This window comes from Archocentrus centrarchus, chromosome 19 (genome assembly GCF_007364275.1).
Source record: "Archocentrus centrarchus isolate MPI-CPG fArcCen1 chromosome 19, fArcCen1, whole genome shotgun sequence".
NCBI lineage: Eukaryota > Metazoa > Chordata > Actinopteri > Cichliformes > Cichlidae > Archocentrus > Archocentrus centrarchus.
Window position 1 is genome coordinate 17,003,332 of NC_044364.1, and position 26,644 is coordinate 17,029,975.

The 26,644-nt window shown below is 42.1% G+C and overlaps 2 protein-coding genes across 2 annotated transcripts in view; one reads left to right on the forward strand and one right to left on the reverse strand.

Annotated features, from left to right (window-relative positions):
• Nucleotides 1-440: 440 nt before the first annotated feature.
• LOC115798008 (neurotrypsin-like) overlaps nt 441-26,644 on the reverse strand; it is a 32,552-nt gene continuing 6,348 nt past the window's right edge. The window contains exons 3-14 of the mRNA XM_030754651.1: nt 16,511-16,753; nt 15,000-15,138; nt 14,736-14,914; nt 14,448-14,595; nt 10,001-10,179; nt 9,504-9,645; nt 8,930-9,150; nt 6,508-6,649; nt 6,144-6,419; nt 5,298-5,420; nt 4,918-5,186; nt 441-2,439 (exon numbers count right to left, since the gene is read on the reverse strand). Of these exons, the coding sequence (XP_030610511.1) occupies nt 1,886-2,439; nt 4,918-5,186; nt 5,298-5,420; nt 6,144-6,419; nt 6,508-6,649; nt 8,930-9,150; nt 9,504-9,645; nt 10,001-10,179; nt 14,448-14,595; nt 14,736-14,914; nt 15,000-15,138; nt 16,511-16,753 (2,615 nt within the window). The 3' untranslated portion in view covers nt 441-1,885. The remainder of the gene's footprint in view (nt 2,440-4,917; nt 5,187-5,297; nt 5,421-6,143; nt 6,420-6,507; nt 6,650-8,929; nt 9,151-9,503; nt 9,646-10,000; nt 10,180-14,447; nt 14,596-14,735; nt 14,915-14,999; nt 15,139-16,510; nt 16,754-26,644) is intronic.
• On the forward strand, nt 19,749-25,967 carry LOC115798009 (E3 ubiquitin-protein ligase TRIM21-like). Its single transcript, XM_030754652.1, has 2 exons — nt 19,749-19,839; nt 22,386-25,967. Exon 2 carries the CDS (start codon nt 22,388-22,390, stop codon nt 24,119-24,121), a length of 1,734 nt encoding a protein of 577 aa, XP_030610512.1. The 5' UTR covers nt 19,749-19,839; nt 22,386-22,387; the 3' UTR covers nt 24,122-25,967.

The following is a 26,644-nucleotide window of genomic DNA, read 5'->3' on the forward strand; positions in this document are numbered from 1 at the left end:
TAACAGAAAAATGCATACAGGTCATTTATTTTTTTTATCATTTATTTTCTGATGATTTTTCTGATTTCCTGATTGCTTGTATGTAGTTGCTGTAATTTTGTGATATTTGTAGCTTATTGCCTCTTTATTAATCAAGATAAATTGCCTAATAATGCCTTTAATGCTTAATGCTTTAATGCAAGGGCTTTTACAAAAGTATTCAATTAACTGTTTGGGAATTAAAGCCATTTTCAAACATTAATTGGATGAACCGACATCCTTTTAAATATAAGGATTGTTTTCAATACTTTTAATGCTGCGTTGTCTCCCTTGAGCTGCTCTGCCAGGTCTTTATCATCAGTTGTTTCTCTCCTTCTCTATACGCTTCTCCTCCGATCTTTCTGGTCCGAGTTAATCCTGGTTTCAACTGTTCCAACATATTTTTCCAGAACTGTGCAGACTTTTTTTTTTTTTTTTTAAGATGTTTTCTGGTGAAGTCTAATCTAGCCTTATTGTTCTTGAGTGTAAACAAAATGTACCAGATTTGTTGATTTGGCCATTCCTAAAGTTTTTCCTATCCTTCACTTGCATCTTGCAGCTTCATGCCTTCAGAGTACCAGTGAACAGCTACCAAAGGTTCACTACTTAAACTTTCAACTTCAGATCTTTATCTGATTAATTTTTCATGGAATAATGAGGGAATGGGCCTCATCTGGTCACGAAGCTGCTTCTCAGTTAGTTGTCCAGAAACTTCTGAGTCTATTAAAATAGCTGTAACTCCTGAACAGTTAATGCAATACTTTTCTACCAACAACGATCAGACAGTCCCCGTCTGATCATTGTTGGCAGCAGTTTGAAGGAAGAACTCCGCTTTACCAGGAAGAGACGTCCAGCAGAACCAGGATCAGGGAGGTGCATCTATATGCTGTGAATGATTGTGGAGGTGAGGTGAAAGAGAATTAGATAAAGGAGAGCATGGGGAGAGCGGCTCGGTAAGGCATTTAGAAGTGCTTTAAAATGACAAATAAGGCCAATCTATGCAAATAAGAAACAAGCTAACGGAGAATGTGTGAAATGTAAGGTGACCAGCTCAGTAGCGCCTATTTCATGTTTATGCCATTTAGTCAGACACATGAACTAATAAATGTCTGGTGGCTGGAAAAACTGGGTTACACTCCAGTATTGGCAGCAGATCATTTGCAATAAAAACACTAAAACCTGCTAAATCAGTGGTATGGTCCTGAGTTAAGTAGCTTAGTCATGGGTCCAAATGAACAACTGCACTTTCAACAGTAAAGGTATAAGACAACAGCCTGAAGAGAGAAGCCCTGTTTGAAAAAGAAAACCACGTGTGGATTTTTAAAAAAACCTAACGTGGGAAGAGCTTCGCCTGCTGCAGGAGTTTGGAGTTTATCTACATTAATCAAATCAGAGGGACGCTGATGGCAGCCAGTCAGCCTTTTGTTCTTGATGTTTTGTTCTTTTTCTTAAGCTCACACAGGCGAAACATAAATAGGTGAAATTAGCATAGATTCTTGTGTGACCATCTTTAAAATTTTCCCCCAGGAATATTTTATGCAAACACTAGATTCCTTAAAATACATGCAATGCTGATTTTTGGATTTTCAGTAAAAGGCCCCGATCAGCGTGCTGATAAATCTGCCGACTCGTTTCCCTCTAAACGGGCTGAAACTCACTCACACGTTAAACATCACAAATGACCCGCACAGCTCAGAAAAGCCTGCCCACAGCACGCACCGGGGATTCACAACACTGAGTTCAGATTTTACAGACGGCCGTTTGTACTGACTGAAGTTTGGGAGCATCTTTCTTTCCTTTTCCTTGTCCTTTAACCCTCCTCAGGCGGTCACATGGCACAGGTGGTAAGCCAATGGCACGGCCTCAATCAGACCAGAATTTCTGTGTTTGCGTCCTCCACCCGGTGCACATGTTTGGTTTGGGTGTGAGCCTGCTGATTGGTGTGCGAATGATGAGAGTGCGTGTGTTTAATCTTGCTGATTTCATTTGATGGCTGCAGATCGTGTGTGTGTTTGCCGTGCGTGTGCAAGTGCGCATCTTTGCCCTCGCTGTGTGTGTGCGTTATGTCGTTGTGTGTCAGATCTTCTTGCGTTTCTGCGTGCGGCGCCTCCGGGCGTGCTCGTGCATTGATGACCTCGTCGATCCAGCTCCTGAAGCGGCTGACTCGCGTGTAGAGCGCAGGTGAGGCGGGGTCGGCACAGCCGTAACCCCCGGCAACAACACCACTGAGGACCCATCGACCTGTCTCTGTCTGACACACTAATCCGCCTCCAGAGTTGCCCTGGCAACTGTCGTCACGGAGGAGGCTGGTGTCTGGAGGACTGCCAGCACACAGGGTGCCGTGACTGGAGAAACTGTTGCCATAGCGCTTCTTACATTGCCATGATGACATCAGAGGGACCCAGGAAGCGAGAACGGAGTCTAGAAGAAGAAAGGAAGGACAACAGGATTACAAATACTGAAGAAATCAGCTGATTAAGGCAACACTGCAGGTATGAACATGTTTTTTTTTAACAGATTTTGGGCTGTGGTGCAGAAAATGTCCAAAGTATTCAATTAGGCAGAGGTGTAGTTTAAGTACCAGAGTGCACCAACAGAGTGCGCTCACATGCATGGTTGAGTTGAGGCCGTGTCACCACAGTGGCAAGATTACATCCGTTAGTCAACCACAACTGAGCACATGATCAATGTTAAACTAATTTTAAAACTAAAACATATTCTGTTTGCCCAGCTGGCCTCAAGTTCATCTCAGATCATCTTCATCCACCTTTACATCTTCCTCCCATCCAACCATGCTGATTTAGATTTATTGCCCCTTTCTTCTTTCCCCACGTCCTCCCGCTCTCCCTCACTTACTCTCTGCTGTGTTATAATAACAGGTGTATTAATATCTACCTGTCTAACAGTAAAAGGCATATACCTATATCTCATGTATGGTTTTTATTCAAATTTAAAAAAAAAAAAAACACAATTTGCGCATGTTCCTGGAGAGTTTTCAAAATAAAAGCCTCGCTAAGAAGTGAAAAGTTTCGATAGCTTTTAATTTGAAACAGATATTATAAGATGAAACATGGCGTCCACGTGAATGAAGGAGAAAACGGGAGTGTTTTTGTTTTTTTTAGTTTCACTAGTGAGTGGATTTCAACAGGATTACAATAAATTGTTTCCTTTTCTCACCTCAGAAAAAAAGTGACTCTGGCAGCATTACACCTGTGCGTTTCACTACACACTCACTGTGTGAAACTTATTCAAAGTGATTTCATATATATTTAGCTTTAGGACATTTTCTCCAAGTGACTTCTTTTTCCTCAAACTCTGAGCCACAAATCTTTACTTCAGTAGAACCTACACTGTGCCACATTTTACAGTTTTAAAAGAGGGTTTGTTCATTATGATGACATATGCCTTCAGTACTGCTTTAATTCTCAGACATTTTGGTCCATATTGACATGATGGCATCCCACACAGCTGCTGAGAATCTAAAGCTCCACCACATCCCAAAGGAGCTCTACTGGAGTAAAATCTGATGACTGTGAAGGGCATTTGAGTACAGTGAACTCACTGTAACATTTTCAGAGCCTGATTTATAAAAGATTTCATCCCTAAATTGTTACACTTTTTTCCTCGCTGCATATTGAAGTGAAAATGTAAGATTGCAAATACATTCTATTCTAGTTTTCTCAACAAAATGAAACAATCGTTTTAAATCTGGCTTCATCTGATATTTATATTTCTGATCTGGAAAAAAGGATGCAAATTAGAGCATTTTTAGAAAGATTACAGCAGCTCTGTTAAGATGAAATTAGGTGACAAAAAATTTAAATGTTTACCATGTTCACAAGCTTAGTTTAGCTCGTTAGTATTCTAATGTAAGCCCCTAACATTTGCTAATTAGCACCCGATAGTACAGATGCAGCTGATGGAAATGCCATTGTTTTACAAGTATTTGAACACAGGCGATGAAATGCGAAGAAATCTCCAGAGTTATTAAAATTCATCTTGTGGGAGGGCTTAGATGTGTTTGCATGTTATGGTTTGTTTTATTTTTATTGCCTTTTGTCTTACATGGCCTGTTGATTGACGTGCATTTTGCTCATTTTTAGAGAATATGAATTACCTCTACTGCATGTGATATTTGAGATGCTTCTTTTTTTAATTTTTAGGCAGCTGTTTTAACGGGCTAAAGATAACAGATGAAAATGAGCCTTTAGGGGGCATCACAGATCATTTTCAGTTATTTTTATATTGCTCAGTTAGCACTTTCACTGTTAAACAAACAAAATGAAATCACAGGAAATAACATGACAGTTTCCTGTTAATCCATGTACCATTGTTGGCTATTTTCACCAAAGACTACAAGTATCAACCACATGGTGGCGCCAGAGGAAAAGTCAGGAAATCATCAGAGTCATTAGGATTCATTTGCATGGGAAAATGGAAATCTGTATCAAATTCTACAGCAATCCAGCCACATGTTGTTGGGGTGCTGGTCCTGACATTGGCCCACCTGCTCCTCACTCTCATTTATTTCCTGTCCTCTCTTAATTTTCGTTGAGGCAAAAAGCCCCAAAAATACTGGTGTGAAGATTTTGCTGCTTTTTCTTGTTTTACATGTCTGTTTGTTGAATCCAAAAAAGCAATTTGAAGATCATCTTGGGACCTCTGAAGGCATTTTTTCACTACAGACATAATTGAACAGACATTGAAAATGGAAGTATCTCCTATAAAACTTCAAAAATTCAAAATTCCAGGTTAATCTTAAACCTTTGGAAATGATTTGTTGTCATAGTTGTAATTGTAAAGATAAGCAGCTTAAACCTGCCCAAGTTATATTTAAATTTCTCCCCCCCAGATGTTTCACCTGAAACATATTTTCAGACTTTTTCTTTAAGTGTGTACCTGGACCTGTCCAGCCAGCTGTAACCGTGACCACACAAGAAGATGGAGTATTTCCCCCTGAGTCTGTGTCAGCAGTGGGAAGACATGCTGCATTGGTGTTGGGGTCAAAGGTCAGACAGTGACCCTTTGCACTGGGTAGCTTAAGCAGAGCCAGATCGTGTCCTCCGCTCTGACCCTTAAACTTCCTGTGAACCACCACCTGCTCCAGAGTGAGACGCCGCTCCGATGCCCCAACTCTCACCACGTACCGGGATGGATCGCCGCCAAACCTGCAGGAGAGAGACGGAAGCAGCTTAACAGGGATTTACACTCAGGTATTTTGACGTTCTGTGGTTCCACTACAGTGTAGGAACTGATTTATAAATCTGCTGTGGATTTACCTGGTGACACAGTATGCAGACGTCAGGGCCCAGCAGGGGCTGATCAGAGTGCCACTGCAGAGGGGACTGCTGTCTTCTTCCTGAGATTGAAGCCACACGGACACCTGCCATGGCCACGTGGTTCTGAGCAAGGAAAATTAACAGATCTCAATCAAAACCCTTTCTTGCTTCTGTTTTTTTGAGCATCAAATGTTCACTTTGATGCTGAGCCATTCACATGAACTTTTCTTCAAAATATACATATCAAATATCAAAAGAACCACAAAATATGAGAAGTTCACCCCAGATTTACCAGAAAACCAAAAAGCCCTGCTGGTAAGTATATGGCTGTGCTCTGGGAGCAGCAGGAGGACTCCAGTCCAAGTCACAAGCCTGAAAAGGAGGGGCTGGGCTGGAAGTGGGTTTCAAAGGAGCTTGCAGGCAGGCTAAAGCAGCTTATATAGTGTGTTTTATATGAGTTTTGCCAACTGGGTGCATAGAAAGATATTAACTCAGCCATCTGTTTGCACTGAGATCAGCTGATGAGACAGTGGATCTGAGCTTCAGTACGTGCCTGCTTGATATATCATGTTAATATTAAAGCTAAACTGATGGAGTACTCATTTCTACTTTTTTAAAAATTGTGTGCACAGTGTCTTGGAAAACCTGTGTTTAATAGTACTATTTGGATGGTTTTGGAGGTTTTAGGCCTATAATGTAATATAATCCACAGAGGGTGGGAGGTGACCCCTATCAGTCCAGTTAAGCCACACTTGAGAATATTTTAAAATATGCCTCTAGTTTGAGAAATAAAGTGAAACAGGTTCAGATTTTCATTGCTGGTATTTTATTGCATATTTTCCCTACCTGAGTATGTTCTCTCCCTGATTCCTCCTCTTGCCGTCTTCCTCCACCAGCTTCCTCAGCCCACAGCTCAGCTCTTCAGGCTTAGTCTGTACTGCTGATTCTCGTGGGGTGACGTCACACCGCACCCCTGCATCCTCCCTGCGTCTGCAGCCCTGGATGCTCTGGCCCAGAGAGGGACACTCGCCCAGGAACTCCTCCTTTCCTGTGCACCTCACCTGGTCCAGGTGAACGGGTCCTTTCCCCTGACCGAACCCACCAGCTGCAACCGCTCGACCACTGAGGAACAGAGAAGATGTGACTTTATGTGCTGTTTTTGTTTTTACTAAAACTCTGTCGTCTTTCTTTCTCCCACACAAGCATTAACCTGTGTCCAAGCTGTCTGCACACCACGGCTGCGTTCAGATCGTTCCAGCCAGAGTCACAAATACTTCCCCAGTCACCATGGAGATACACTTCGACTCGACCTTCCTTCCTGCTGCTGCCACCCACGAGACGCACCAGGGGACCTAACCAGACAAAAAAAAAACACTCATTCATATTCATGTTTGTGCACCTACAGAGACGGAGCTAGCTGTATGTCCACTGGCAGTGTTAAATGTCATCCGGTGTCTCTTTATCCGCTCATTCTAATGGACTGTGTGTGTCGACACGACCTCTGGAGAGCAGAGCTGGTAACAGCGCTTTATTTTCACAGCTGTCAACATGTGACATGTAAACCATTTGGACAGAAAAACACGAGTGTAAACAAGGAAGGTAGACAGCACAAGAGCAGCACTCTGCAGAGACAAGTTGCCCTTTCGTGGCAAAATAAATTGCAGCGCCACCAAACTTCTGCAGTGCGGTCTAATGATTCTTTCTGCTGGTTTCTTTCTATCAAGTATTCTCTCATCTACCTTCACACACATATAAACTTGAGTGACATCCTATTCTTAACCCATAGGGTTTAATATGATGCCGGCCCACCCTGTGCAGCTACAACTCTTCTGGGAAGGCTTTCCACAAGGTTTAGGAGTGTTTATGGGATTTTTGACCATTCTTTCAGAAGCGCATTTATGAGGTCAGACACTAATGTTGGATGAGAAGGCCTGGCTCACAGTCTCTAATTCATCCCAAAAGCATCTTATCAGGTTGAGGTCAGGACTCTGTGCAAGCCAGTCAAGTTCTTCCACACCAAACTCACTCATCCATGTCTTTATGGACCTGCTTTGTGCACTGGTGTGCAGTCATGTTGGAACAGGAAGGAGCCATCCCCAAACTGTTCCCACAAAGTTGGGAGCATGAAATTGTCCAAAATGTCCTGGTATGCTGAAGCATTAAGAGTCCCATTCTGGAACTAAGGGGCCGAACCCAACTCCTGAAAAACAACCTCACACCATAATCCCCCCTCCACCAAACTTTACACTTGGCACAATGCAGTCAGACAAGTACCTCTGCGCACTATGCACCTCAGCATCCCAATCGCTTCCACTTAGTGGTACAGTTGATTGTGGAATATTTGGTAGCGAGGAACTGGACGACTGGACTTGTTGCACAAGTAGCATCCTATCTCGGTACCATGCTGAATTTCACTGAGCTCCTGAGAGCGACCCATTCTTTCACTAATGTTTGTAGAAGCCGTCTGCATGTCTAGGTGCTTGGTTTATACACCTGTGGCCATGAAAGTGATGGGAACATCTGAATTCAATGATCTGGATGGGTGAGTGAATACTTTTGGCAATATAGTGTATACAATAAAATAAACTGTCGTTCCATTCTGAGACAGGAAATGGTTCTTTGTAGCCTTAATTCAAGTTATTACTTTTAAAACCTGATGTTTATTTTTATCCATACAAACTGGGGCATGAGTGGCCTGAAGGACGAGGAGGAGAGCTCTGGAGGTTTGCCAATCTGGGGAAATAAATCTGAGTGGGGAGCGCTGCTGCTGAGATGTCCTTCAGCAAGGCACCCGGCGACAGCCTCGCATTGTTCTGGGCAGATTCCAGTTTTGAACAGGCTGTTGATGGTGTGTGTGTGTGTGTGTCCACAGTGTAGACTGTATCTAAAAGATGCATGCCACCTACTGAGAGCCTTGGGCTATGTCCATACGTACATGGGTATTTTTTTTTTAAATGGGGATTTTCTGTTTTTGTTTTGAAAAATAAATAATATAACCCTAAACATATAGAAATGTTGGTCAATCCGAAGCCTGCAAACAATAGCACAGTGCACAGTCTGACAAAAAGATTGAGAGATAAAAAGATTCACTTCTTTTTGAAACAAAAAGAGTGGCCATTACAAAGAATGCAGGTTTAATACGTTAATAATAATAATTATTATTACCAGACTGGACAAAGGCCAGATTTCAAACCAAAAACAACACAGTGGCTCACTTTCAGACTTCTTCTTAAATTACAAAATGAATCCAGTGAAATCAGTTGCCCTTGTTTAGATCAGCAACGACTGGGGTCAACAGGAGTTTCCAAAGGTTTGTTGCCTAGACTTGGCATAAAGTCCAGGAAATTTTATATCATTGGTTTGCATAAAGTTGCCTTCAGCATTTGGAAATGAGAAGCAGGCCACTCGATGCCCTGTCACTCAGACACATTAATGTGACGTGACCAGAACACACTGCATGACTCATTGCATAGAGATTGAATGGGAAGTGTGTACAGAGTGGATCTTGTGGAGACGTAGGAGAAATTATCCCAAGTAAAAAGTTAAAAATGTTTCAGTAGTACAAAAAAAAAAAAAAACTAAAGGGCTGATCCAGCCTTAAACTACTGCATGACATCATCACCATCTCTCACCTGTGGAAGGTGCGATGACCGGCACCTCATTAGTCTCTTCCTCAGATCTTCCTCTGCAGCGGACACCAACGTCCTCGCTGTGGGAGCAGTCGGTCCGTCCCCAGATCCCGTGTTGACAGTCCAGCAGCGAGGTTTCAGATCCCTCACACTGGACATCATCCAGGAGGATCAGGCCAACACCCTCGCCAAATGTCCCATCGGATACGACCTCAGCGTGACCCCTACAGATGGAGAAAAGTTTATCGCCTACTTATTAAGTGTGAGCACACTATTAGAAATGAGGACAGCATTCTTTTTAGTTGTACACTGTAAGAAACTTGGTAGAAAGCTATGAAACACTCAGAAATACCACAGTGTTAAAAATATACTAATATTCAGTGTACCTCAGTCATTCCAACGAATAAAGGCACAGTTATAATACTGATCTTTCTGTTCCCTGTATGTACATGTCATCTTCAATTTTTGTATGCCATAACAATTACTTTTAGCTGGTCTGAAAACAGCTGCTGGCCTCAGAGCAAAAATCCTCTATAGTCATACAAAATGACTAAAACCCTCTGTGTTGTCTTTATACCTGTAGCCCAACTGCCTGCAGACGACCTCTGCGTGTTGCTGGGTCCAATGGTCATCACACACCGTCCCCCAGTCACCGTTATGAAACACTTCAACTCGACCCTCCCAGGGACTGTCTCCTCCCACGAGACGCACCACGCCGTCTGAAACGGTGTCATTTTGTGGTTAGAAGCGAAAATAAAATCCTCTTTTCTCAGAGGCAGAATTCTGTTTTTATAGATGCAACATCTGAAATTCATTTTACATTTTTGTTTTTGTATTAATTATTGATCTGAGTTTGGTCACATGAATTGGTATGTTACTGCTCAGCTCACTTAAATCCTGTTTCTACTTGTCACAAACAGGATGATGCTGCTCTATGCAGTAATGATTTATTGATGTTTGGAGCCTGAGGGGCTATAAATAGCAGCTTTAAGCTCATCAGTGTGTACTTTGGCTGTGTGTGTGTGTGGGGGGGGGGGGGGGGGGGGGGGGGGGGGGGGGGGGGGTATGGTGTACCGGTATAAGGGCTGCAGGAGACCCCAGCATCCTCCATGTGGTCACAGTTGTGCTGCTCCCAGTCACCGTGAGGGCACTGATCCAGGAACAGCTCATTTCCTGTGCATTTCACTGCATCCAGCAGGATTGGACCTGAACCCTGACCAAAGTGAGCCCAGGACCAGGCCTTTGCCACACCCCTACAACACACACACACACACACACACACACACACACACACACACACACACACACACACACACACACACTTATATAAACCTTGTGTTTTTCTGCCTTTGCTAAACAGGAATATTCCTTCATGAAACTGAAGGGCAGCAGCAGTATCTCTGCTTTACTGATACATGCAGCATTTAAACAATGACTATAAATGTTAACAATACTTAGAGCTTAAAGCTTAGAGCGCACAGCGCTAAGAGACTGTTAAATTCTAAAGTCAGCGCGCCGCTCACAATGCCAATGCTAACATGCTAATGTTCAGCAGTTATATGTTTACCAGGATTTCAGAAGATCGAAGCACAAACTACAACTGAGGCTGATGGAAAGTTAAAGTTAAACCGAACAGAGAAGTGTAATTTTGACCCCCACACGCTAGATAAAAAGCTAAAAAAAAATATGGTAAAATAAATGTTATGATAGCATAAAAGTAAATGAATATTAAAGAAAATGTGATGGCACTGCATCAGTCTGTGGGCCAAAACAAGCCCCCCCTCCCAAAGAGTCCATCTGGCCCCCTGGATAAAATAAGATAGCTATACTGTCTCCCATCCTGGATCAGACATCAATAACAAAGACAAAAAAAAATAAATGGGCAAAGCCTTAGAATAATAATAATCAGCAATTAATGAAAAGTTAAAAACCAATTACCTCAGAACCTCTTTTCATTTATCAGTTTAACTGACGGACGGACAAATAAATATTTACAGCAGCTACACTTAAATGAAAGGATCAGAGAAATTCATGTCTGCTAAAAATTAAATGATTTAATGATCCTGCCCACTTGAAATCAAATTTGAACTACAATGAAAACTCAGCAAGCCACAAAAATCTTTACGGCTCTTCATCCATGGACAATGAATTTCTGTAGAAATCTTTATTTCAATAACTCTAGCAATATTTTCATGTGGACATCACACATCATGTCAACATCTATGGAGCTGCACAGAACTGTCAACTTTCCCAAGTGTATGACGCATTGATACATCTGTCAGTCCACTGGATATAAACCTGAAAAACACACCTAAGAAAAAAAAGCATAAGATCCTCTTTAAATAAATACAATCTAAATAATAAATAACTACAAGGGTACTTTATGTGGTGAGGACTTATTGGTGCCAGCTTGCTATAAAAAGCACTGCTGCTGTGTGCATTTCTGCTCGTGTTTTTAACCTAAAAATAACATGCTGCAGGTTTATTAAAAGCAAAGTAAAGCAAAGAAATCTACAAAACGATGCAGGAAATTATTTTTATAAATATGGGATAATGGGTGAAATCATCAGAGTACGGGAAACAGAGGAAGGATTGGAAATTCTAAAGCCGGTAGTTTTTTAAAAATAATCTGTTAAATGTTAACCACAACAGGGCGCCTGGGTGACTCAGTGTTAGAGCAGGCGACCACATGCGTATGTTATGTTGTGGTGCAGGTGGCATGGGTTTGAGTCTCGGCCTGTTACCAATCTGCCTGTGCATCTTTCCCCATTTCCTGTCTATCTCCACTTGATAGAAAAGCTGCTGTGGCCAAAAAACAGGAAAAAAAAAAAAGTTTAAATTTGCTTTTCATGAAACTTATTATTTTTACTTCATGACAATTTAGGGGGACGTCTTGTACAAACTGATACTAAATGCAGAACTCTTACTTGTAATCAAGTACTGTCACAGATCTGAGTACTTCTTTCACCACTGTTTGTCCACCGGGAGGAGGAGGAGTGTTATAAAAACCTGTCAGCACTGAAAAATGTCTAAACATCTGACACACATACTCTACCTATCGAAGAGGGAAAAAAAACATGATCCACGTGGGGAAAACCAAATCATGTTCGCTTCGTTTTGTCTTTACGTGTCAAAAACACGTCAGCGCACAGCTGTGTGCAGCTGTGTGAGAACCTGTGCATCAGTGTCAGGACATCTATTATTTACAAGCACAAACGCAGATGGTGAGGTGTTCCCCGGTGCGTCGGGAGATGGAATGCAACCTCTTGTTGAACATGAACATTCCTTCACAGCTGCAACTTCATTGCTGTGAGACGAGTTTTTTGAAACTTCATAGGGTTTGTACTCTGTGTGTGAGAAAGTGTTTAGTTTTTTTTTCCAGCTGAAATGCTCACGCATCTGATAAATAACAAAATACTTTTTTTTTTTTCTTTTTTTTTGGCTTTTACAGAGACTGGCAGCTTCTATTTGTCAGGTCCTTAATGAAAATAGCTGAGCTTAAAGAGAAAATGACCCCTGCTGTCACACTACAGACCTGTAAAGTTTCATTAGCATCTCATATGATTGTGACACCATCACATTTACAACGTCTTTCCACAGGGAGAGAGCGAGAGAGACATACAAACGCCCACCAAAATACGAGCTGCAATCAAAAAGTTCCACAGTTCCACCCACAGGAAGCGTAACCTGGACCAGATTCACATTTGGCTGCTATCCCTTTGAAGGTCGTCTCCTTGAGCAGCTCAACTTGCACACTTGGGATATGTGCTGGATCCCCTCCAGTGAGTCAAAAAGGTGACACCTTAAGAACAAAGTCGCAGGGAGCCAAATCAGGTATGTAGGACAGGTGGTGTGATACATGTGCTTTGGTGTAGCCAATAAACATCCTGCATTTCCAATGCGCTGTGATCAGGCTGTTTCCACAACTCTTTCTCCATATGACTCATCAAGCCATTATAGTAACCTAAATGCAATCAGTGACCCTGGAGGGCAAATTCACAGCGCACAACCCCATGTCTATATACACTTCTCAAAAAATTAAGGGGGGGGGGTTGCACAGTGGCGCAGTGGTTAGCAATGTTGCCTCACAGCTAGAGGGTCTGGGTTTGAATCCGGGCCTTTCTGTGTGAAGTCTGCATGTTCTCCATGTTTGTGTGGGTTTTCTCCAGGTACTCTGGTTCCCTCCCTCAGTCCAAAGACATGCAGTTAGTGGGGTTAGGTTAATTGGTGATTCTAAATTGCCCATAGGTGTGGATGGTTGTTTGTGTCTCTGTGTTAGCCCTGTGACAGGCTGGCAACCTGTACAGGGTGTACCCTGCCTCTTGCCCCATGACAGCTGGGATAGGCCCTGGGGACCCTGAAAAGGATAAGAGGATGGATGGAAAAAAATTAAGGGAAGACTCATTCATCACCGTATACACACTTAGTTCAACTTCAGGGATATCAAACTTTCCAATTAGGAAGCATAAACCACTTTGAATCCATTTCACCTTCTTTAGTGCAAATGAAAGTAATAACATGTACACTGGAGAGACAACAACACAATCCCCAACAGGGGGCTTTGCAGGTGGCAGTCACAGACCATTGCTCTCACTCCTGACTGATTTGTTTTTCTAGTTCTGCTTTTCATCAGTGTTATTGTCACTCCTGGTAGCACGAGACGATACCTGCGACCCATTGAGGTTGTCCAGTTCCTTCAGAGTGGTGCATCCACACGTGCTGTCACAAGAAGGTTTGCTGTCTCTCACAGCACAGTCTCAAGCATGTGGAGGAGAAACCAGGAAACGGGCGGTAACCAGAGGAGAGTTGGACAGGTCTGTAGAAGGGCATCAACGCAGCAGCAGAGTCGGTGCGAGGGATACAAAGTGACCTCCACTGGGCTACTCAACTTCATTTTTCTGACCTAACTGTCAGAAGCAGACTCTGTGAGGGTTGCATGAGTGCTTGACGTCCTTTAGTGGGATCTGTGCTCACAGAGCAGCGCTGTGCAGCTCAACTGGCTTTTGCCTGAGAGAAAACCAGAGCTGGCAGGTCCATCACTGGCGCCCCGCTCTCTTCACAGATGAGAGTAGGTTCACGTTGAGCACATGTGACAGACACGAAAGAGTCTGGGGATGCCGTGGCAGAGGTTATGCTGCCTGCTACATCAGAAGTGGACTTTTCCCCTGAAAACTGTTTGGTCTCTTCTTCATAGGCAGAGACCGAACTAGCGACAATCCTGGACATGAAAGTTGGATCAGCTTGCCAGATGGTCAGAACAGAACATACAGAGAGCAATCTAAAAATAGCAGCAGTGCCGGACCTGGTCCAGAGGTGCACAAGGAGAAGGCTTTAAAGGAAATAGAAGCCCAATTCAAATCAGACATAGTGTTTGCTTTTTTTGATTTGGACATTTGTGGCAGTTCCTGCTACTCTTTGACCTGAGACTCCTAAAGTGAAAGCAGCAGCTGGTAAAATGTCAAAATGGATCAAAATGTCACGCTACATCTGTTAACTAGCTGTGACGGAGGTGTGAACGTACCCAAAACCAAGCTGTCTGCACACCACCTCTGCATCCCTGTCGTCCCACTGATCATCGCAGATAGAGCCCCACCTTCCTGAGTGAAACACTTCCACACGACCTTCAAAGTCTTCCTCACCGCCAACCAGTCGGAGAGGAGGGCCACTGCCTGAGAGGGGTTTAAAGGATGGGGTGAGCTCCAGCAGCATTCATACAAATTTTTATTGGAAATAAATCGCACTGTGCCTCTCAGGTGTGGGCAGAAATATTCGCGTGTGTTTGCCATGACATTGTGGAAGTCACACTGACCTTCTGGTGGCGCACACACCACTGCTGCCTCGTTTCCATGGCTGCAGTCACCAGTGACGAACGTCCTGCTCCGGCACTTAGTCAGGGTGTTCTCATCACCGCGGCAACCCAGACGTTCATAGTGAAATAGGCCAGAGCCTGCGCCGAACTCAGCGTGCTGCAATGCTGTGCCGATATCACTGAAAACAGAAGCATCACCAGTAAGACTGAACTTTTCACATCAGCCAGACTGCAACTCTTAAAGGATGTTTTTTTCCATCCTACCCCAGACCCAGCTGTCTGCAGATCACACTGGCATCCCGGTCTGTCCAGTGAGAGTCGCACACCGCCCCCCACTGGCCGTTCAGGTAAACCTCAAAACGCCCGCTGCCAGAGGTCGAGCTGCCAACCAGACGTGCGGCACCTAAAATCACAGAGAAACCTGCAGGTTTGGTGCTCAGAAAACACATGAATTCACATAAACGCTCAAATATTAAGAGAATGAATCAACAGCAGCTCTCATTAATTAATAATTATTCATTGCATAAATTGCTTTTTGGCCACCTGGGGTCAACAAACCAAACAGAGATGCAGAGTTGAAAAAATGATTATGGCTCATTCATTTACAAAAGCAACTGCATATTTTTTTAATTGTCATAGGAGATAGGGGACTAGTTTGTTTGGTGGGAGGCTAAGGAAGCCAGCTTTAAAAACTGGCTTAAAAATGTTAATAATGTACAGGTGGTATTACTCTATGCTGAATAACTGTTTTGCACTGTATTTAGATGATGTACTCAAGCAGCTATACTACAGTAAAAAAAAAAAAAAACTTTGTTATAAGTAAAACCCCTGCATTCAAAATTATTCTTGAGGTACAAAAGTATTAGCATTAAAATACATTTAAGGTACGTACAATGAAAATACTCACTTACACACACTACACTGCTGGATCATAGTTATTGATTCTTTAAACACATCACTTTAAGGTGAATCTATTTTTATTCTTAGACTCTACTAGAGTAGCTTGGCATGACTCACATTTCAAAGTCCTCGTTTATCACATACTGGGCCTTGTTCTGCCCATCAGTCTCTGTCTGAAACAAGCAATTTTAGCTCTTCTTCCTCCTTATAAGCCAACTTTCTTCTAATTGGCTACCAATTAGATAATGTGCAGATGACAAATCTGCATTTCTGTGTTGCTATCATGTCACTATGGACCAAAATCTCTGATGAAGGTTTCCAGCACCCTCTTCAATCTGTGCCACAATCGACAATCAAGTTCTCTGAGTTCTCATAACTGAACAGTTCTGAAGGCAAAAGAGGTTCCAACAGAGTACTAGCAAGGCGTACCTAATAAAGTGTCTGGTGACTGTAAATAAACACTAAAAGGCCCCATAATCATATGTCTTTGAAAGTAGTTATTTTCTTAGTAACTGACTTATTAACTACATTAATTTGGTAGAAAGGATATGTTGGAAATTTTTGAAATAGTTTGTGCAACATTAAACATATGTGGAACTTTAATCGGTTTCAATGAGAAACTGGTTGGTGGGTCATTCAACAGCCTGGTTTTAAGTGATACAGTTATAGAAAATCTTTAGAGCTGACTTTACAGGCCAGTTGTTGCAGTTGGTTGGCAGAGGCCATCTTTTATATTCAATGAGCATCTTCCATCCTTTTTGGTTTGAAAACCTTGTGGACGGCTGAACCAAAAGGAAGTTTTCCCTCACCTATCTGTGTGTTTTTATTATTATTATGAATTGCTCTGTGAGTATCCTGAACATCTGTGGACATACCCTGGTGGCAGTCGCAGTAGGCCCAGCCGATTGCTCCGGAGTTCTGTCTGAAGAAACACCACGGGTTGGACTCGCGATCCGGGTTCCTGCAGTAGTTGTGGTCACCCAGACCGCGGCCCGGGTACTGCATGACATAGTCTGGAAACTCAGTCCATTTCAGACAGGGGGCACCAGAGTCCGTCTGGGACACGGTGCCGTTGTAGTATCCCAGCTCTGTGAATCCCTCAGAGCAGGACAGAGGCACTGCACACCAAAGAGGGAGGGAGAGGAGAGTATGTAAATGTTGAGAAAGATGAGAGAATGAGATGTTTTGGATGAAAGGAAGGGTATTTGGGTCAGAGAGGACAAATGAAGAGGGTGAAATATGGATAGTTTGGAGAAGGAGAGAGGAAAGAGGAGTAAAACGGGTCTTATTCAAATCACATTATCCCCACGTCTTTATTATATCTGAACATAAAAGCCTACATGGATGATTCTTCCTAATGCATTCAACCACACTGATCCACGGTGAACTGGTGAAATTTCCATGACCCCGAACCTCCTTATTTAACACAGTGGCGACCAGATACTTCCAGTAATCTTCTCTGAGAGGGAGGAACATGTGAATGAAGCTTAGACAGACTGAGAAGGAAATTGCTGACTTCAAAGTGTAGCAAAATTAGGCCACAAAATGTAGAGCAGGTTTTGTGCTGCAGCTGATTAAAAACTTCCAGCACGCGCTGAGGAACAGAAATCATACAGAAGACTATAACGAGCAGAGTGGTGCACATACAGGAAGCGGACAGAGCAGTCAAAGGTGCAAAGTCACTAAAACGATAGAGAATGGCAGAAAAGATCTCTATATCTTTGGTTACTTTATCTTTTTATATGCATATTTGTGGGAATGTAGGTCTGCAGGATCACACTTAAAAAGATGAACCTGCTGCTGATTGTGTTGGTCTTTTGCTCGTGCGAAATGTCTCAACAAATATGGGAAGGATGACTCAACTTTGGTGCAGATGTTCTGGATGTTTGCTAATATTTGCCAGTAATTTTGATATTTCTCTCATTTTTCTTCCCGCTGTGTCACAACAGAAGCAGCTCGAGCTTGTTTCTGTGAAAGATCAACATCTGCTTAACGCGGCACAATCAGTCAGTCTTCATTTTTAATTCGCAGCACCTTTCAAATGAGCTGAAGCCAGTTAAGAGGAAATAATAAAACAATCCAGATGAAAAGGATGCCAAATTAATAACAAAACTCAAACAAAATCTTTACTATCATACACAAAGTCTCTGTTTCTTTGTTTCTTTGTCTGCCAACTCCGACCACATGATCAGAAGGTGAGCAGCCAAACTTGGCACACAGGTACATCTTAGGCCCCTGAAGGTTCTTATCTATATAACATAATATGGTGTCACCATGTTGCCTAGCAACAGTCTAAAATGAACAATTTTTAGCCCTGATGCACCCATAACACCATTTCATTTCCATTCATTCACCATAAGATCTAATTTATATCTACAAGCCTTGGATACTTGACATTTATGATGTAATATGGCACCATCACGTTGCCTGGCAACCACAGAACAATGACTAAAATTGCATTAATATAGTAGAGAGGACATCGGCAGGGCTATGTGCTAGTAATAATAATTTAGAAACTAAAACTAGATAAAAGAAAGATGAAATTCATAAAAGACAAATGATTGATATTACAACAAAAACAATGAGATAAATAAAATCTCAGCCCCAAACCGGTCTATTGGAAAACCCCCAAATTTTCTTCATACGTTATTGTTCCCCTCAGGATGACCTGTTTGCACTTTAATGATCCTGACTTTCTCTTTCACACTACCAACAGGTGACAATTTTCCAGCACTTTGATTTATGACCAACTATGCAAAAATACTCATGCCACATTATCCCTCTGGAAGCAACCATTAGAAGATGGGTACACTGTGGTCAGTTAGGGATGGACAGGTTCAGCAACAATACTCAGGTAGGCTGTGGCATCAAAATGATGCTCAGTTGGTACTAAGGGGCCCAAAGTGGGCCAAGAAAATATCCTGCACAGCACCAGCAGCCTGCACTGTTTACACAAGTAAGGACTGATCCACGCTGTCATGTTGTTTATGCCAAATTCTGAACCAAAGTTGCAACAGAATACAAGACTCATCAGACCAGGCAACATTTTTCCAATCTCCTGTTGTCCATTTTGATGAGCGTCAGTTTCCTGTTCTTAGCTGGCAGTGGGTAGCACCAGATGTGGTCTTCTGCTGCTGTAGTCTGTCTGCTTCAAGAGTCGACGTGTTGTGTATTCAGAGATGCCCTTTGCCTTTGGTTATAAGAAGTGGTTATTTGAGGTACTTTTGCTTTCCTATCAACTCAAAGCAGTCTGACTGTTGTCCTCGGGTATCACTAAGGCATGTTTTGGACCATTCTCTGTAAACCCTAGAGATGGTTGTCAGACCAGCCTGTCTGGATCCAGCAACCATGACATGTTCAAAGACACTTAAATCCCCTTTCTTCCACATTCTGATGCTCAAATTGAACTTCAGCAGGTCATCTTGACCATGTCTACATGCCTAAATGCACTGAGTTGCTGCCACAAGATTGGCTGATTAGGTATTTGTGTTAAAAAGCAGCTGAACAGGAGTTGTACCCAGTAAAGAAGGTAAAGTGTATTTTGTTCTTGCTTCCCGGCCGCCATCTATCTTTCCTTGTTTCATACCAGCACATTTGAAAGTACGAAATCCCCTAAACTACAGAAAGAGCTCAATTAAATGTTGTTTTTTTGCTGATACTGAAGGATTTTCCTCTTGAGCTGTTGCATCTTCCTCTGCAAAATTTCAGTACTCTCTCCACACCCACAGCTTTGGGGGTTTCTGAGGCCAAGCGGCTACTAAACTATGATTAATGGTGGCGGTGTATCAGTAACCACCGACTCTTATCTCCTCAACACACACTGCTTGGCCTTCCTGCAACATTATCTACGCTATGCAACCGTGAAGCCCACCTCACACACCAACACATACATCCACAGATTTTACTGCACAGTGACCAACACTGAAACACATAAACGCAGGACAGACAGACACAGAAAGACACACACACACTGGAGGAAGACAAGAGGGAAAGTAATTCTGAACTAAAAGAGAACGTATCAATAATCATATAAATATATGAGGGTACTTCCCTCATGATGGCCTCCAAACCTGAATGAGGGGCAGAACAAAAATAGGTGCCTGTCCCTTTAAGGAAACATGATCCTAAGGAAACCAAAAGCAAACTAGTTCTTCAGAAACAGAACTGAACACTCCTCATTTTTTTGTGCCTCTCGCACCAACAAGTAAGTACACATTACTAACTTTTAACACGTAATTACTGCCATTCATGTTGTTTTTGATCTGTACATTCATCCAACTCTTTGCTGTTGAAGCCTTTTAGCTGAGAAATGCTGCTACAGACCTTTAGTCTCAAATATATGACCACACGATCTCTTTAGTGAGTTGATGCAAATATTCCTGAGCAAAAGTAGTTGTTGTGTAAATGTAGCTGTTGACATTTCGATGTTTAATTATTTCAGCTTCTGCTTTCAAGGTCAGTAGTGAACTTTCAACTCCAGGTTTTAAAGCAGTGAGCATGAGAAGTCCCCAAGGACGCAGGACAGTAACAGTAACAACACGCTCTCCAATGGAATATGTTAAGAAAAGGTCATTTGTGACTATTTTTATATGAAAATACTTCTCTTTGCTTTTTTTTTTTAGTTTATATTTGTACACCTCAAACAATAGCATAAGGTCCAAGGGAATTGCTGGTCTATTTTGAGGTTAGTGACAGAGTGTGATGATCCTTGTGTACTACACACAGTTGGCTAAATGCGTAATATACATGTGATCAGAGTGGTTGCTGTCATTCATTGAATCACAGTGTTAAAGCAATCCTGGCAACTACCAGGGCTGGAACAATTCATCCATTGTGGAGGTGACAAAAAAACTGCAGTTCCTCTAGTGGCCACTTGAGACTGGCCCCAAAAGTGAGTCAATCAATTCTCATAGACACGCATGTTAAAATGTCAAAATTTACAGAACTTTAACCAAAGAATTTCAGAACATAAACATATAGCAAGAGTGTTTACAAGAATACTGTAATTTATTTTATTTTTAAAAAAAAGAAATGCACAATATTTATTTAAAAATGCACAATATTCTCACACTGCTGAGCCAATCAAGCATAATAATATAAACAGTTTAGCATGCCAGGATTAAATCTCCCTTTCACTTTCTGCTTTTTGGCAGAGCGCCATCTGCAGCGCGTCACCCCTCATTTAACCATATCTCCAAATCTCTGGACTGAGGAGGAGAACCTGTTTATTTACTGGGATCAGCAGCAGAGTTTTGGAGTTTCAGAGCTGATAAATATGCAGGTGACTCGGCTCTGTAATGGTCCGCAAGTTCAGACTGTGAATGATGCAGTAAATGGCGGTGATCTTATAAATGTGGCCGTTCCCGTCTATCAGCCCATCACAGCAGCTGCACCATTGGCTGCAAAGCCAGCAGAGTGTGCAGATACGTTTCCTTCAGAGATCTCCTGATAGCGAGGATTTCTAACTGCAGAATATGAAACAGCAGCCCCGGCGCAGAGCTGCAATTCAGCAGGTTGAAATTCGAAGCTGCAGACCTCACCTGTGTAGTACATTCTGATGTCAACAACCAGGCAAGTTTTTAACGCTCAGCAGGAATATTTTTCACGAGGCTCCTGTAAAATCTGGCACTCTGAATCCTTTTTAATTCTCCATTTAGTTAGCAGTTAGCAGTGAGACAGCTGCGCTTTGTGTGTAAATAAAAGTTGGAGATCAACCCTCCTACTAGTGTCATCTCTCCTGTCACAGGATGGAAGAACTGAAAGTGAAAGTCAATTTTATTTACATTTCAACCCTGCTGAAAATTAAAAAAAAACATTTAGCCGAGGCAGATGTATGAACAGAGTGGAGGAAATCCCCCACGGGGCAAACTGCACCCTGATTATAAGGCACACTGCCGCTTTGACTGACAGGTGGGTTTGTGCTGTTCAGCGGTGACTTATAAAGAGTCAGCTGTTCATTTTCCTAAGCAGGTACATTTTGTTTCAAGCCTGCTTTTTTTTTTTTTGCCTGCCAAAATCAGCATCCTATGTAATATCACAGTAACTTAGGAATACACCTTGGTAACCATCCAACCAGACTAGTGCAAGCATTAACTAATCTCTAACTAACCAAGACGCTGATGGTCAAAAATGCCAAACTCGAAGTGACCAAACCAGTGGTTCATCCTAATACAAGTGCAACCACAATTACAATCAGCTTTTTAATATCTACTAACTGCTTTCAGTGAGACTCAGGCAAAGCTGTTCAGGACATCGGTGCAAAATTAGCTCATCTAATCAGTTTCTTTGTAAATTACATCCACAGTTATGTTATTAGAGTCAATCTGCAGCTCAGAGCTACACAGGCGGGTGGTGTTTTCATGTGAGCTCAGGTGTGTTAGTAAAACACCTCAACAACTGAGTTGAATGTTATCAGGAGGATGTTGACTGAAGCATGAATAATTTGTCCTCAGGCGATACTGAGATTATTAAAGAGATCACACAGTTTGCATCTTCTTCAGCAGCGTGAAATGAACAGAGCTAAACCCGACAAGCTTAAACACTCTAATGGTGAACGTCAGTGTTAAATACATGAAGCTTTAAATGCAAAGATAAGTTTTGGGCATCTACAGGAAAACTCTTGGGGAAAATATGTCATTTCCAATCAAAAATGCAGTGACGGCTGCTTTTGAAAGCTCCAGAACTTTCTTCAGATAAAGCAGCTGATGTGAATGTTGACCTACATTTAATAGTCTTTGTCTGTGTTCTTAGAAATGGCATCCGGCAGCAGTCCCTTCTCTGAGGAGCAGTTTCTGTGTCCCATCTGCCTGGATGTCTTCACTCGCCCAGTTTCCACTCCATGTGGACACAACTTCTGCATGTCCTGTATCACATCATACTGGAACGATGCTCCAGTCTGCCAGTGTCCCATCTGTAAGGAACATTTTCAAAGAATACCTGACCTCAAGGTCAACACTTTCATTTCAGAGCTCGCATCAAACTTCTTGTCACTTCAAATTAGAGACGTTCACACCCAACCACAGCAGGCCAGCACTCGAGCTGTGGTGCCATGTGACATCTGTACCGACACACCAAAAGAAGCTATTAAATCATGTCTGGAGTGTCAGACTTCATACTGCGATGTTCATCTGGCGCCTCATCACCGAGCCCCTGGACTGAAGAGACACACGCTGGTTGAACCTGTGGAGAGCCTGGAGGGGCAGATCTGTAAGGAGCATAATAAGCTGCTGGTGTTGTTCTGTAGAGACGACAGCATTGTGCTGTGTGACGTCTGCTCCAGCTCACACCACAAGGAGCACAACGTTGTTCCCGTGCAGCAGGCGTATGACGAGATGAAGCATCTGCTAGAGTACACTGAGGCTAAAGTGCAGCAGATGATCCAGGAAAGGCTCCAGAAGGTCATAAAAGTGAAGGAATCAGTGAAGCGAAGCAAGACAGAAAGCGAAGAGGTGATTGCCAGCAGCGTGCAGGACTTAACAGAGCTGGTGTCTGAGATTCAGAAGAGTCAGGTGGAGGTCATCACGGTCATCGAGGAGAAGCAAAAAACAGTAGAAGAACAGGCAGGTGGGTTCATTTGCGATATAGAGCAGGATATCGCAGAGCTGCAGAGAACGACTGTGAAGCTGAGGGAGCTAAAACAGACTAAGGATCAGCTTAATTTTCTCCAACATTACCCAGACTCCTCTGTCCTGCCTCACACTGCAGACCTGTCCACATTCAGCTCTAACCCACACCTGGAGATGCAACGCGTAGGCGAGTCTTTGAGAAAATCTGTGTCCCAGCTGCGAGCACTGCTGAATAAGATGAACACAGAATTAGAAAAATTGCGCAACAACTCGCACGTGTCAAATGAGGCCACGCTCAGATACATGCAGCAGTACGAAGTGAACGTCCTGCTCGATCCGGACACGGCCCACCCTCTGCTCGTGTTATCTGAAGACAGGAAAGAGGTGCGATACAGCATGCGCTCAGGTAGGTGGGCAAACCAAATGCCAAACCCAAACATGTTCACTGAGCATCTTGCAGTTGTGGGAAACACTGGCTTCTCATCCCGCAAGTTTTATTTTGAGGTTTATGTGGGTCGAAAGACTGAGTGGTGTCTGGGCGTAGCCGCGGAGTCAGTCCAGAGGAGAGGGTCACTTGGTCGGCATTCACACAGTGGGCTGTGGGCCATCTGGTTCCTGGAAAATAAGTTTGAAACCTTCAACTCTCCGGACGAGCCGGTACACTTTGGGAAAGTGGAGCGGGTCGGGGTGTTTGTGGATTATGACAGAGGTCAAATATCATTCTGGGACATAAAGACTGTAACACTTATTTACTCTTTCACTGAGTGCTTCTTTACCGAAGATATCTATCCATACTTTAATCCCTGCGACAATGAATTTGGTTCTAATCTGGATCCAATGATAATTGTTCCTGTTGGTGGAAGAGAGTCAACGGAGGCTTCAGAGAGTCTGCTTTTGAGTCAAATATGTAATTTTGAATGAATGTGCCTTACATTTAAAGATATTTTTCTAGAATGAAGACTGTTTCACATAATAATATTGCCTTTAATAGTTATTAATCTTTGAGAGAATGTGAATGGGTAAGATTTTTTTGTTGTTGTTGTTGCCAAAAGCTTATCCCACTACATTTTTTTCTGTTTCTTTTGTTTGTTATTGACTGCTTCGAAATCTTATTATGAAAACTAGATCAACAATTTCACAATATTTCAGCCCTTGATCACACTGTCTTTAAACATTTAGCAAAATTGATAATAAACAACAGATACACCTCAGTAAACGTTACCTTGTTTTGCTATTTGACAATAAGGTGAAATCAATTAAAGCCAATGATATTCAGCTGATGTATCCTTGCTCTACTGCTTAAAATATTAAATATATGAAATACAGTGCTGGGCAGAAGTCTAGAGCAACCCCTCATTTCTTTACATTATGTTAAGAAATTGGTAAATATGTGCAGCGATTTATTAAAACGAGCGCACACTTATATGGAAATGCGGTACATAAGGCAAAAGCAGGGTTTACACAATTCTAATGAGCTTGAAAGTCAGTAGTTGTATGACCACCTCTCTCTGAGGCAGCTTTCTTGTCATTTCTTTAAGCAGTCTTCAGGAATAGTTCTCCAGGCTTCTTGAAGGAAATTCTAGGCTGTTCTTTGGATGTTGGCTGCTTTTTGTTCCGTTCTCTGTGAAGATGATCCCACACTGCTTCAGTAATGTTGTCCAGGTTCCTTTATTAAGGACAAACTGTACAGCATACCAAGATATGAAAAGTTTTCAACTAACAGCTCCTCTGGAATCACCTTGTTGGTCATTTATAAGAAAGTCTGGCTCCTTGCGAGGCAAAATATAAAGAAATAAGGGGATACTTTCAGAAAGTACTGATGTGCATTTAATGACTAATCACTTATTTATTATCACAGTTTTTATATAATAATTAAATTATTTTGTCTATTAGACTTCACACACATTGCCAAGCAGCACCATGACTTCAGGGTGATGACTTCAGCATCATCTTCTAACCAGGCAGCAAACAATAAACACTAATTTATTAAATTAAACTTGTTTTTTTGAGCTTCTGCATATGGTGACGTATTGAAAGGCTCTAGGTTTTTAGCTGCATCAACTCTTTGTGCATGGAAGGTATTTTAGCATGTCAGTGAAGTAAAAAAATGGGTAAATGATAAAATGACTGAATGCAAATCTGCTTCAGTTTAACTGTGAACAGAGTGAAGCTGGTTATAAGAGTGTTACATGTGATTTCAAGTCAAAATATGAATTCACCAGGTGTACTTGTAACCAACATAAAAGTGTGAGGGGAGTCAGTAAAGCAGTGAAAGGAATAAAAAGATGCTGAATTCTTATAAGTCATGAGTAGATGCACACTGTTCTTCTGCAAAGTGATGAGGTTGGCAAGTGTAGTATGGGAGGAAAAAAATGTTTGTGGGAAAAAAAATGTTCATGCTGTGCAGTGTATTTGTTGTTTTTTGCATGTGTGTGATGTATTTTGGGCTGTTTCAGCACTGCTAAGTGTATGCCACTTAGTTCTTTAATATTCAACAGAAGACATACATCTCTACACCTGGTATCTCGAAAAGAGAACAAGTCAACCCAGAACAATCTTAATGGATAAATAGTCCCGCAGGTCAGAGAAAAACATTAATTACTGAATTAGGTGTGAACTTGTGTAATTTTGACACACTTGCATATGTCTGATTAAAAAATAAAATCAATTCAATTTTATTTATATAGCACCAAATCACAACAAATGTCACCTCAAGGTGCTTTATATACTGTAAGGTAAAGACCCTACAATAATACTGAGAAAACCCAACAATCAGACAACCCCCTACGAGCAAGCACTTGGCAACAGTGGAAAGAAAAAAACTCCAGTTTAACAGGAAGAAACCTCCAGCAGAACCAGGCTCAGGGAGTAAGGGGAGGGAGACAGGACAAAAGACATACTGTGGAAGAAAGCCAGAGATATAATAATAGCTTTTTTGAGTTTTCCAATTAGTGCATACAAGGATAAGAGTCGGGTTCTCAAATGAATTACAACTCTGTCTGGGTCTTTGGTGGATTAATAAGCTGGAGTGGAAGATTGCTTCTACTCCTCCTCCTCGACCTGTGCTTCGAGGATTACAACAGTTAGTGTGACTCACAGGTGTTGATTCATTTAAACAATTCATCCCTCTGTAACCAGGTTTCTGTAAGGCACAATAAATCAATACGTTGTTGCAAGGAGTAAGTAAAGACTGCAGGAGGGACTGTGAAGAAGCAGTGACTCAGCTAAAAGCTAAGCTAGTTGCTATGCTAAGCTATTGAATCCTAAAGAAACAATAAGTGAATAATATGAATATAATTTACAGGGGGTTCAGCTGAAAGCGTGCTTTCTATAAAGCATGTGAAGATTGCACTATGAAATAAGCTGTTATCAAAAGATTTGTAATTAATCAAGCTACACAGATTAGGCCACACAAAACACTACTGTGCATTAGAACAGGAACTG

Coding starts and splice junctions, on each gene's coding strand:
- LOC115798009 (XM_030754652.1), top strand. CDS start 22,388: ATGGCATCCGGCAGCAGTCCCTTCTCTGAGGAGCAGTTTCTGTGTCCC.